The following is a 12887-nucleotide window of genomic DNA, read 5'->3' on the forward strand; positions in this document are numbered from 1 at the left end:
CACCGTACCAGCAGAGGAGAACCATAGACTAATGGACAGTGAATGATATGCAAATGAAATTCAAGTACACATTTTCCAAGTTCTACTTTATATTCTGAATCATCCGCAGTTTCCCGTTCTCGTCACACTCATTTAACCCTCGCCCCGTTGGGGGGGGCCATTTTGGCCCCCCCCTGTGGTTTTTCCTAAATAGCAAGAAAACGGCGGCGCGCAGCGCCGCCAAATTTTCAGTACCTTCCCGGGCATCAATTTGACACCTTCACACCAAATTTCAAGTCTTAGGTCACCTTAGGTCAGGAGTTATTGAGGTCAAACTGAGGTCATGTTCGAGCAAAAATGAGCAAAAAACATGCAATCTTGAAACGCTCACCAAATCTACAGTTGTCAAGCAATTTCAAAGTTCTTTATATGGTCTAGTAGACAAAAAGCGGCGCTACAAAACTGCTATCTCGGATTTTCAAAATTTTTGGTTTTTGACCAAAAAAAATTCAAAAAATTGATTTTTTTAGAAAAACTTTGAAAAAATCCAAAATTTTTCCGAATTTCGAAAAAACCGGAATATATGTGATAGTCCCAGCGCTCTTCTATACATACCAAATTTCAGATCGATATCTCGTTTTTTGGCCAAGTTATAGCGAAAAAAACTGTTCAAAAATGATGACGTCAAATTTTTGAACTCAATTTTTAGCAATTCTAGACCACGTACGGCAAAACAATGACCACCATTGAACTCCCCGTGACGAGCTGCATCGATTCGATACCCATTTTATGCAAAAATATTAACTTTGAAATTTGACCTAATTTGACCTGACCTTGACCTGACCTTGACCTGACCTTGACCAAAACGTGATCTAAGCTGGCCCCAAAGGCTGCCTGACCCATATAATCGCATTTGTCATGTAAAATGGACCATAAAACATGTATCACACGACACTTTCATATTGTGACCCCCCCCGTGACCTGACCTCTGTGACCTGACCTGGTATCAGTGACCTCAAATAGCAAGATATGTGTTTGAAGAACATTTCCGCATCGATGATTTTCAATGAAATGCATTTTACTCGATTTTACAACGCATTTCTTGAAGTGCCTGTAAACGGTGAAAATTGGACCTTTGACCTGACCTGTGACGTCATCGGTTTGACCTAGGTCAATAAAATTGGGTCACAAGGTAGTTCCCCGTTGGGGCTATCCAACGCCGTTTACCGCTTGTCGCTATGTTGCGTGGTTCTCGAGATCTAAGGGGGGGGGGCCAAAATGGCCCCCCCCAACCGGGCGCGTTGCTCGGCAGAGCCCAACGGGGCGCGGGTTAATTAACACTTGTGCACACGCGATTTTGTTATGCATGTTCTCCCGACATGCTGATTGTTAATAACAACCACGAAAGAGTTGGTGAGGATCCTTCATGCCCTCCCCCCAACGCGACCACAGACATGGGTATGTGGTCGAAAATGTCACCATCTGAATGATGAGGAGCAGGCAGATATCTCTGTGTATGACTGCCCACGTGGAGTCATGGACAGGCGCCTAGTAGGGACTCGCGTCCGTGTGCTCCGGCGTGGCGGATCTTGCTGAACTGCCGAAGGTACTTGTAGCTGGACAAGCGGCTGCCCTGGATCAGTGCTGGCTGGTGGGATGACTGATGGTGGGGCTAAGGAGGCAGCCCGAGGCGCACGGGCAGTCGCCTTTGCTGTTGATGCTGGAATCGGCCTATGGATGGTGGCGGGCTGCAATGGCGCCGGGGCCGGCGGCGACGCAGCACTGAAGACCGGCGGGACGGGGGCTCCGGACGGTCCATTGGGGCGCAGGAGCGGGCGATCTCGTTGGTAGACCGTGGTGTGGTTCATTGGTTGATGATTGGCAGGGTTCAGAGACTGTATCTTCCTGAGGAAGCGGCGGTTTCGCAGGGTGAGCCGGCCACTGCCATGCATCTTGACGCTGTATTGACGGTTACCCAGTGTTTCTACGACCATACCGGTGCGGTCCCAGCGAGTCGGCTGAGATCCTTGCTGGTTCTGTACTTGTACTATGTCCCCAACGCCAAGTGGCTCAAGGCAGCGTTTGTCGATGTTCTTTCCGTGCAGCTGAGCGTACCCACGTTCCCGGAGCTCCCTCAATTTCCCCCATTCGGGACGAACAAAGTGCGGCGTCGGGAGTCCATCACGTAGCTGCCGTCCGAAGAGGATCTGTGCTGGTGACTCGCGCGTACCGTCGCGCCCAGGTGTGTTACGGAACTGAAGAAGCGCTCGTGTCACTTGATCCGTGTTGAGCTGGCCGCACCTGCTCGTGTTGTCTTGTAGAAGCCGTTTCGCTGCTTTGACAGCGACTTCGGCACGGCCATTGCTCTGGGGGTAATGCGCAGAGGAGAGCCTGTGCTTGATGCCCCACTGTTGGAGGAATTGTTTGAATTCCTCGCTGTTAAATGGCGGTCCACCGTCAGACTCAATGGTGGTGGGTACGCCCCAGTGCGCAAAATACTTGCGTAGCTCGGAGACCAGGGTCGAGATCTTGCCATCTGACATTTGACTGATGTTCAACCATCCTGAATAGCGGTCCACGTACACCAGGTAGAAGTAGCCTGCCAGCTGGAAGTAGTCTGTGCAGACTATCTCGAAGGGAAAATCGGGGCACGGCGGTTCCAGCGCTGGTTCGCTTGGCTGTGACGGGGCCATCCTTTGGCATGTTTTACACTGTGCTCGCTTCTGTGTTATTGCTGCATCCATCCCAGGCCAGAAAAATCGGTTCCGAGCGCTGTTTTTCATGCCCACTTCGCCCTGATGAGCTGAGTGAAGACATTCCAGTAATTCCACTCGAAGTGACTGTGGAATGTACATTTTCTGGCCGTGGAATGGGACGCCTTCGAGCTCATGCAGGTCGTGTCTCATCGGCCAGAAGACTTTGAGGTGGTCCGGGACGTCGGAACGCGTCTCGGGGAAGCCGCGGCAGATCATTGCCGCTAGGTCGATGCTGGTGGCGTCTACCATGCACTCCTCCTTCACCAGCTCCCAAGTGATCGCTCGAAATCCGTCCGAGCCGGCCGAGGAGGCTGCCAGCTCAGCAACGGCCACCATGGCTTCATGGATGCTTCGTGCGTGTTCAGTATCTGTGTGGGCCGGCTCAGCTCTCATGACTGCAAAGCCGCTCAGCGAGTCGTTCAGCTGTGTGGGCGTGGCTGCACTGCTGGAGGCTGGATATCTGGAAGCAGCATCTGGACCCACATGCTCTTTCCCCGGGACGTGCTTGATTGTGAAGCGGTACATGAGCGTTTTCTCCTTCAAGCTGAACAGCCGTGGGTTTTTTATGTTCTCCAGCGACTGGTCTGAGAATAGTTTTACCAGTGGCTTATGATCAACTGCTACGGTGAGATTCGGACATCCCAGTACAAACATGCGACACTGCTGAAGTCCGTAGACGAGAGCGAGAGCCTCTCCCTCCACTGGGGCATACCGAGACTCGGCATCTGTGGTGAAGCGACTCCCGGCGAATACGAGTTTCCAGTGATCTGGCCCAGAGTATGGTGCCTTTTCCATGCCACACTGGCAGTGTTTTTGCTGGAGGATGAAGCCGAGTCCATGTCTGCTCCAGTCTGTTGAGAGGCAGGTTGGCCGATCAATCTCAAATGCTCGCACACCTTCAGCCACGCGCTTGGCAATGGTATCTTTGGATTGCTGGAACAGTCGGTCAAGAGTCTCGTCCCAGTAAAACTTGCTGTTGCCTTTAGTTTTGAGCAGTTCTCTGAAGGGTGACATGACCTCAGACTGGGCAAACGCGTAGGAGACTTGGTTAACCAGCCCGAACCAGCTTCTGACTCCTGTGAGGTTGGATGGCGTCGGAAAGTTACGGATGGCGTCGAGAAGCCGTCCCGTTGGTTTGTACCCGTCAGCAGTGACTGTGAAACCAGCGAAGTCAACGGTGTCCGCCCCGAAAGAGAATTTAGAAGGGTTGAACACGACGCCGTGTTCCCCACAGAGCGTGATGTAGTGCACGGTGTGCCAAAAGGCCTCCTCCAGTGATCCGTCCCAGAGCAAAGACGTTAGGCGGCACGGGCGGACATCGATAGCAGCGCCTCTATCGGTCACTAGGGAAAGCTGGGCTGTAGGCGACGAAATACCGGCTGAGTTGTCACAAGTTAAATAGGTTTATAGAAATCCGTCTTGTGAAAAAGTTGAACTTTTGCCTTCAATATTTCTACAGGCAATTTTAGAAGTGCCTTCACATAGATTACAAAACCGTTTAAATTATTTTATTCACTTCAAGCCTTCCCTATTGTTCTTGATGATCCGGGAACTATTTCTTATTAGTGTTTCTAGCATAGTAAAATAACATATTGTGCAAACGATGAAAAAAGCATAAATGGAAGATTTTTAAATGCAATTTTCTGTAACAAATAATGGTAAATTCTCTACACATCAAGGAAAAGGTGCATGCTAACTGATAATTTAAAGTTCTTGGGGCCAGTTGGTTTCTTCTTTTCTTACGTCGCCCCAATGGCCGCGAATACACTTGTGATAACGCCTATCGGAGTCGTCGACACACCTTCTAAGACCCTGCAGTGATGTCATCCATGCGGCGTGTATAGCCGTCACCGGAGGCGTGAAATCCCTGAGGTGCGCGCTTGTAGCGATACCTTCCCCACTCAGTTATGAAGGTTGTCGCTTCTCTCGCGTTCTCGGCCAGTGATAGGCTATGGTAGCCATTCCATGCGTCCAGGGTAGTCTTCTTTGACCCGGGTGGCACGCTAGCGACGAGATTGAAGGGACTGGGCGTATGGTGAGTCTCTCGGAGGGTGGCCTCGTTCACTCGCTGGAGGTCTACTGTCCGACGAGGAGAGCCATCCTTTTTCGCTGCGACCACCATCCTCGAACACCAGCGTGTCGGGGTTCCCTGTGGCACCGGCTCAATTATGCCAAGACGTACGTCTTGGTCCAGACCGGCCTTTACCTGTCTTTTCCAGTGGTGGGGGACTGGAATGGGCGTATGAACAGCCGTCGGTGTTGCATCGGCCTTGAACTGGATATCTAGTGGTGTGCCCGTCATCTCCTGGAGTGGCTGGTGCTCGCAGGTATTGAATGCGCTGCTGGCAAAATGGTCTCTGATCCAGTGCTCTAACTTCTCCCTGTTTTCCTCGACGGCTGGAAGCGGCATCTTCTCCGGGATCGCGGGCACTGGTGACCTCTTCAGACACCCACAGGGCGCTGTGTGGGTCTGTGCTTTGTTGACCTCATCTGGGTCTGTGCGCTGGGACGTAACCTTAGATCCGTCCGGTCCGTTTTCGGGCAAAGGGAAGTGTTCCGGCACGACTCCCAGGTCTCTGAGGGCCCTTTCAGATAAATAGAGGCCGTGCGTGTTGCGCGAGATGTACACTACTTGTCTAGTGACTCGTCCTTTGGCCTCAATCCTCAGCAGAAGTGAGCCTATCACCTCCAATCGTGTGCCCGTTACGCCAATGATGCGGTGTGAGGTTTTCAGGAGAAGGTGTTCCGGACAGCGCGGGAGTTCAAAATCTCCATCCCCCCAGAGCAGGTCATGGCTCCAGTGTCAGCGCACGCTGTGGCGCGCACGCCGTGGTCGACTTTACTGCGCTCGATCCCTGTGAGACGCTTCCCGAATCTGGAATGGGCTTCCTGCATGATGGTGAGCGTGACTGGAAGTTCTGGATGGCGTTTTGGCTGGCAAGTCGTGAACTGACCATCTTTCCACTCCATGTGAGACACTGATTGTGCACTGCTTTGGGAGACTGTAGATCTGGCAGTAGTGCTAGACGGCAGGGCGCTGGCTGACTGAGCCGGTCCGGAGACGTTAGCGTGCGCTGATATCTCATCCATACCGTCTCCGAACGCGTCCAGGGACGACTCAGCGCTTGCACTCACTGGCTGGGCAGCCCGACATGCACGAGCGAAGTGATTTCGCTTCTGACAATTTGTGCAAGTCTTACCACGTGCTGGGCAGGATGAGTGCTGGTACTTGTTGCCGGACGTCCTGTGCCGCCCTCCGCACCAGCGACACGGACTGAGCTCCTCCTGGCTGTCAGCATTGGGCGGCTTGTCAGGTTTGTGTCGCTGCTGTTGATATGCAGAGCGATGAGCCGCCGCAATATCTGGTGCTGCCTGTCTGCTGGTCGGCAACACGCCCGTCTGAAGCTGCTTCTCGCTATCGTCGGCAGCCTGCATCGTGAGAAGGGCCTGGAATTTCTGTGCGAATGTCGGATACCGATCGGCTGCCGATAGAATTTGGCTTTGATGCTCTGGGTTGTAAAGACCGACAACCATCTGCGTCTGTAGCACGTCCTCCTCGTAACTGATCGGGCCGGGCTCGGTGCTTTCTGCGTGAGGTCTATGCGCAGTTACTGAGAAGTCGCAGAGAGCGGCTTTGGAACGTAGCCGCGCTACGAAATGCGTGATATCCTCACCTTGGGCCTGTCGAAGTGCGTGGAACTGGCTCCGATGAACCGCAGTATGCAGGCCACGAACTGCCACCGCCTTTATCTGAGAGAGAAGATCGGCCTCATTCGACTGACTTAGAGTTGTTCCTCGCAAGTGGAACAACTGTCTTTCCAACTCCGGGCTGCATGCCGATAGGAGCTCGTGTCTGATGGCTTCCTCTCTAACAAGTCCAGCGACTGTCTTGTATCTTTCCCATTGAAAGAGAAACAATCTCCAGTCTTCGTCACTGGCATCCAAGGCTACCGTCGGGCGGCATGCCCGTGGTGTTGCTGTCGAGTTTTCTCTCGTCAGGAGAGCACGAAACTGCAGTTCGGTGAGAGTAATTAGAACAGGATTCTGTGTGTTTTGTGGTGGGTTCATTTCATTTTCTTCCACCGACCGCGCCATGAATGATATGCAAATGAAATTCAAGTACACATTTTCCAAGTTCTACTTTATATTCTGAACTAGGTGTTCAGCATTACGCGCAGCGTAATAAATCAAGTTTCAATAAAATCGGCCCAGTAGCGGCCGAGTTATGGCCAGAATAAATTTGGCGTCTCCTCCTGGCCGGCGGTGCTCTGTTCCGGTATTCATTGCCAAAGGTCAACGACCTGCCGGCTCTGATTTCGCTCAGTTTTGCAAGCGAAGAAACTGAGGCTAATGCGCGTGCTTTCTGATCGGCGACGGCCGCGGCCCAAAATCCCGCAAAGATGCGCCCGCCACGTGCACACCGCTGCACGCACCCCCTCGAAAAGTTGATACGACAAACAGATGCACGCGTCCGACTTGCGCCCAAAATTTCACCCCCGTAGCCCGCACCGTTCCACAGCAATAGCCCGCCAAGCGTGACGGACGCGTCACATACATACATACATACGGACATTTTGATTTTTATATATGTAAACTAGAGGGACAGCATTACGCGCAGCGTAAAGAGGGACAGCATTACGTACAGCGTAATAAATCAAGTTTCAATAATATCGGCCCAGTAGCGGCCGAGTTATGGCCAGAATAAATTTGGCGTCTCCTAGCCGGCGGTGCCCTGTTCCGGTATTCATTGCCAAAGGTCAGTGACCTTCCGGCTCTGATTTCCCTCAGTTTTTAAAGCGAAGAAACTGAGCCTAAGGCGCGTGCTCTCTGATCGGCGACGGCCGCGGCCCAAAATGCTGCAAAGATGCGCCCGCCACGTGCAAACCACCGAACCCACCCCCACCAAAATTTAATACGACAAACAGATGCACGCGTCCGACTTGCACCCAAAATTTCACCCCCGTAGCCCGCACCGTTCCGGAGCAATAGCCCGCCAAGCGTGACTGACGCGTTACATACATACATACATACATACATACATACGTACAGACGTTTTGATTTTTATATATGTAAATGGCGTCTCCTCCTGGCCGGCGGTGCTCTGTTCCGGTATTCATATTTCATTGCCAAAGGTCAGTGACCTTCCGGGTCTGATTTCGCTCAGTTTTGCAGCGAAGAAACTGAGCCTAAGGCGCGTGCCGTCTGCTCGGCGCCGGCCGCGGCCCAAAATCTCGCAAAGATGCGCCCGCCACGTGCAAACCGGCGAGCGCACCTCTTCCAAAATTTAATACAACAAACAGATGCACGCGTCCGACTCGGCGCGAAAATTTCACCCCCGTAGCCCGCACCGTTCCGGAGCAATAGCCCGCCAAGTGTGACTGACGCGTCACATACATACATACATACATACATACATACATACGGACGTTTTGATTTTTATATATGGGATCATCCGCAGTTTCCCGTTCTCGTCACACTCATTTAATTAACACTTGTGCACACGCGATTTTGTTATGCATGTTCTCCCGACATGCTGATTGTTAATAACAACCACGAAAGAGTTGGTGAGGATCCTTCAGACAGTATTAGCAATGACGTCACAAACGTGTATATGTTTGTATGTGTGTATGTGTGGTATGTTGGGTCGGACTGACTACGTTGGGTATGACCGACGACAGGTATGTTGACGAGTATGACGTTACTCGTGCTGCGTGTGTACGGAATGATATGATGACATGTAGGGGACACGTATAAAAGTGATCAGCATCACAATTACTCACTGCATATTTGAATACATCGTTTCACTTATAAGTTACAATGTTATTGACTACTGATAACGTATTGTGCTATATGCGCAGCTGATGTCAATATGCATTATGACTGTCAATTCCCACACCATTCACCTACCATGTCTGTATGTGCCTGTGTTTCCCAGGCTGCCCGCGTGTCACTGCCGGGGCCCTACAGAGACTGCTGTCCGCCCTCACCGGCCTGGAAGACGTCACACTTAACGGCACTCTGTCCGGCGCCATCACTGACGCCTCACTGGCCGCCCTCCACGGCTGCTCCCAGCTGCGTGTAATGCAGCTGGGAGACAGCGTGTACCAATGCACGGATATACCGGTCACAGCGGTCAGCAGGTCAGTCAGCTGTACATACACCCAGACCGGACCCAGACCAGATCCATATCAGACCAGACCAGACCCAGACCAGACCCAGACCAGACCCAGACCAGACCCAGACCAGACCCAGACCAGACCAGACCAGACCCAGACCAGACCCACACCAGGCCAGACCAGGTCAGACCCAGATCAGACCAATTGAGCTGTAATCGCCACGCACTTTGAGAATGTGGATCGCTCATGATTATTCAATGCAATACAATACAATACAATACAATACAATACAATACAATACAATACAATGCAAACAAGCATGTATGGTCTATTTGTATGTTAGGGCTGTCAGCTGTGTATTGTGGCTATAACCAAAACATTTTTTGTATAAATGTTTAAAGCCAAGCATTTTGTTGTATCATAGGAATCGGTATGCATATTACATTGATCTAATGGGTGTATGGATTACGTGCACAATGTATATGGCTATAGCCATACATAGGTATTATGCACGTAAACTAACACCAGCTAGCACGCTACTTACCGCATCGACCCTAGTCTTCAGACCGGACCCGAACGCCGAACCCCAGCCGGACCGGACCTGACCTGAGCTGGCCCTGTGGAGACCGGGCCCGTCCCTTCCAGACGGCCGGTCGGGCGACTGGTGTCGCTGACTGGCCTGTGTCCTGATCTGTCGCAGACTGGCGGTTACCTGTCGGAAACTGGACTGGCTGTCTCTCCACGCAAAGCAAGAGCTCAGTCAGACGGTCCTGGACGGCCTGGTAGAGGCAGACCTGGGGAAGAGAGATGACGGCAAGCCGAGAACACTGAGGTTCAACGTCCCAGGTGAGTGACGGCGCCGCCCAGCGCCTCTGATCAGTCCCACAACAGACGGCTCGGCGCCACCGGCCTCTCGGAGCCACTGTCGCACACTCTCTCAACGGGTGGAGATGAACACATGACGCTGAAGTGACGTCATAACTGATAAACAGCATAGTGATGTCATTCATATGTATGTAGATTCGAGTCTACCGTTATGTGTGGCGTGAATGGTTGTTCAAGCATGGAATATACCAAGCACTAGCTGATATTTGTTGATAGGTTAGCTAGTACAGTAAGATGACGTCACTCATATTTAGGTAGTTAATTGATATGGCTTGAGCTCTGACACGGTGTGTGGTATGAATTGATGTTATGGACATGTTCACTGTACTGTGGTCTTCACTGTTTATTTGTGCAACTCTGTGTATAAGGTATGTGTGTATAGCGTGCAAGTGTGTGGTGGCAACTGCTAGTCATGTGAATTTCGGCTACGGTCGTACTTCCGTGTATTTATAGTTACTGCATGGAACATCGGGCACGCAATCGGTCTTGTGCTGTTTGTGCCATTTTGAGGCGTCACATCAGAAGTCCGAACTTATGATGTGTAATGTCTTGTTTTGTTTTTGTTGGAATAGGCTCTTTCGGTCAAACGAGACATTTCAGAGCCGGAGAGATTATAGGAATTATGGGGAGGCATTGGTCTGGGCAGGCACCCTGGTGAGTCGCCGGGGCTGAGCCCATCACATGGACAGACCACCCAGCCCCTAACAGTCACCGCACCCGGCTACGAGCTGCTCCTAGGGGAGCTACCCGCACGAGATAAAGGCCTTGGGGATAAAGTTTATCCAGCCCGGAACAGGTGGCGGAGGAGGGAGGATAAGGATTTGACTACCTTGAGGATGGTTACGACGGAATGAAGTGTAGGCCTATATGTAACGTCACATTAAAAACAAGGCGTATGAGTTGTTATGCCGTGTAACCTTTCTTTTCGTTGTCTTATCCACAGGAGCCGTTTATGACAAACTGAGCAAACCGTCTAATACCGGCAACATCAAGGTTGTGAGGGACGCCAAATACTAGATGGGATTATCATTTATAACGACTCGCCTACAGCGGTATCAGCGGTGATCATTCTCAGTGAGTACAGCAGGTGGCAGCACCTTTGAGCTAGGTGTCAGCACCAGCGTATTTCCCCACAGGATGACAGCAGGTGTAGCACCTTGCAGTTGCAGGACGATGAACAGATAGTAGTATAGACCATTTGACGTAACAATATGTCCCCAATTTTGCACCTGAGTGCTTGGTCGTTGGCTCCTTGCTACCCATAACTTAGAAAGGTGAGCAGAATGCAAATAAATATAGGTATCTCACGCTCACTATTTAGCGGCATGGACTTGCAGGTCATATCCCGAAGTGCAGATATCCTAGCGTGCCAATCCAGTGACGTAATACTCATACTGCTCCATTTCTTGGTAACATCCAACATAAGAGAGCTAATGTGAAACATCTCTATGAATGGAGACAAATGGTCAGAAATGACTTGGATAGGTTTGGTTATGTTATACTTTTTTCAGCGTCACCCTCATTTCAGACTGGATATCATTGTAGGCAAGGTGCTGAAACATACACCATAGCAGAATTTAGTCCAGTCCAAACTACTAGACGTATAATGACGTCATACATACTCCGCCCGGCAGGCTTGTTCACCCTTGGATTGGAAGGATCCGAGAATATGACGGACAAATGGGACGACAGCCGGCCGGGCTTTATCACCAACTGGGAGCCAGTGAAGCTGCGCTCCCTCAGCACCGGGTGGACACGGTGGGGTCGAACATAATGCCGGCTTGTTCTTACTATGCTGCTTTTGCTTATATGTTTTCTGTATCATATATGATGAGAAACAATTACGTAATAGTTCGGTGAAAATCATTCAAATGATGTGAGCAATTGTAGAGATTGTGTGGCTTAGGGAATAAAAATATGGATAAGATGCACAGTTAGATGATCGTCAATGTTGCCTTATCCAGTCCCGGCTTGTCGAAATATAGGTATCAGCAACCTAATTATGGTACACTCGGGGGCAGATTGATGTTCCACAACTCCTTATCCACCGGGTTCCTATGGCTCAGCATTGGCAGCAGCCGCCTGGTACCGGTAGACTGTGCCGCTTCACTTACTTGTCAAGCGGCACAGCCTACCCACACCGTATGCCACCGGTCTGGGTCGGTGGCTGTAAGGCGATGTGGGCCGCCTGTGACGTCAGCGCAGCGGTGAGGGCCGAGCCCGGAGGCATGGCTCGGGTCGGCGCGGCGCGGCGGCTGGCGAGGGCTGGGGAGTGAGGTGGGATGGGAGCACGGACCATCGCGCGGCTGAGCGAGTGTAGTTAACTTTCGCGTCTCAAGGCGCCAATTATTCTACCTAACAATTGTGCTAAAGCAGTTGTTAAAATGTCCTATCCCCAAGACAGCGCCTATCATCATACTTGCCATGCACATTACGACACACTTAAACGTGACATTGGGACAGCCGATAGAATTTATATCACACGTGCATCGAGTTGCGGAGCTACATTGTTTTTAACAGATATGTATTAAGGCCTTGATTGAGCTCATTGGTGTCTATTATTTCGCACAGCAATCGTCGAGAGACGTGGGAACTGGGGTTTTTGGATAGCGCGGCGTCCCAAAGCAACTCTTATGTTCCTCTAATGTGTGGTCGCAGCCACCAATAGCAAACCGTTCCATCTAGGAACAAATAAGTCGCGCACCTGGGACGGTTCGAACCGGGTTTCTCCAACCGGTCACCCCACGACGCTAGCGTGTATCCACTGAGCTGCCGAAACCAGCGACCGCCCGCCGCGGTCAAACGCGATCAAATGTCACAATACTGTCATTGGCGGTCAGCGGGTGAATGTCATTTTGTTTTGCGCGGACGAGGACCATTCTCGGTAGCTCAGTGGATGAACGCTAGCGTCGTGGGGTGACCGGTTGGAGAAACCCGGTTCGAACCGTCCCAGGTGCGCGACTTATTTGTTCCTAGATGGAACGGTTTGCTATTGGTGGCTGCGACCACACATTAGAGGAACATAAGAGCTGCTTTGGGACGCCGCGCTATCCAAAAAACCCAGTTCCCACGTCTCTGGACGATTGCTGTGCGAAATAATAGACACCAATGAGCTCAATCAAGGCCTTAATACATATCTGTTAAAAACAAT

At 51.3% G+C, this 12887-nt stretch overlaps 1 protein-coding gene across 4 annotated transcripts in view; it reads left to right on the forward strand.

The window, feature by feature from the left end:
- The window catches only part of LOC122371970 (BICD family-like cargo adapter 1), a 34858-nt gene extending 23112 nt beyond the window's left edge, over positions 1-11746 (forward strand). For 2 of the 4 annotated variants that reach the window (XM_043348777.1, XM_043348776.1), the window contains exons 8-11: positions 8671-8875; positions 9552-9697; positions 10680-10810; positions 11371-11746. In XM_043348777.1, the coding sequence (XP_043204712.1) occupies positions 8671-8875; positions 9552-9697; positions 10680-10753 (425 nt within the window). In that variant the 3' untranslated portion in view covers positions 10754-10810; positions 11371-11746. The remainder of the gene's footprint in view (positions 1-8670; positions 8876-9551; positions 9698-10679; positions 10811-11370) is intronic. The other 2 variants (XM_043348774.1, XM_043348775.1) reach the window with 1 other exon arrangement.
- The last annotated feature ends 1141 nt before the right edge of the window (positions 11747-12887 follow it).

Source organism: Amphibalanus amphitrite, unplaced genomic scaffold, assembly GCF_019059575.1.
Source record: "Amphibalanus amphitrite isolate SeventyFive unplaced genomic scaffold, NRLGWU_Aamphi_draft 001301F_arrow, whole genome shotgun sequence".
Taxonomy (NCBI): Eukaryota; Metazoa; Arthropoda; class Thecostraca; order Balanomorpha; family Balanidae; genus Amphibalanus; species Amphibalanus amphitrite.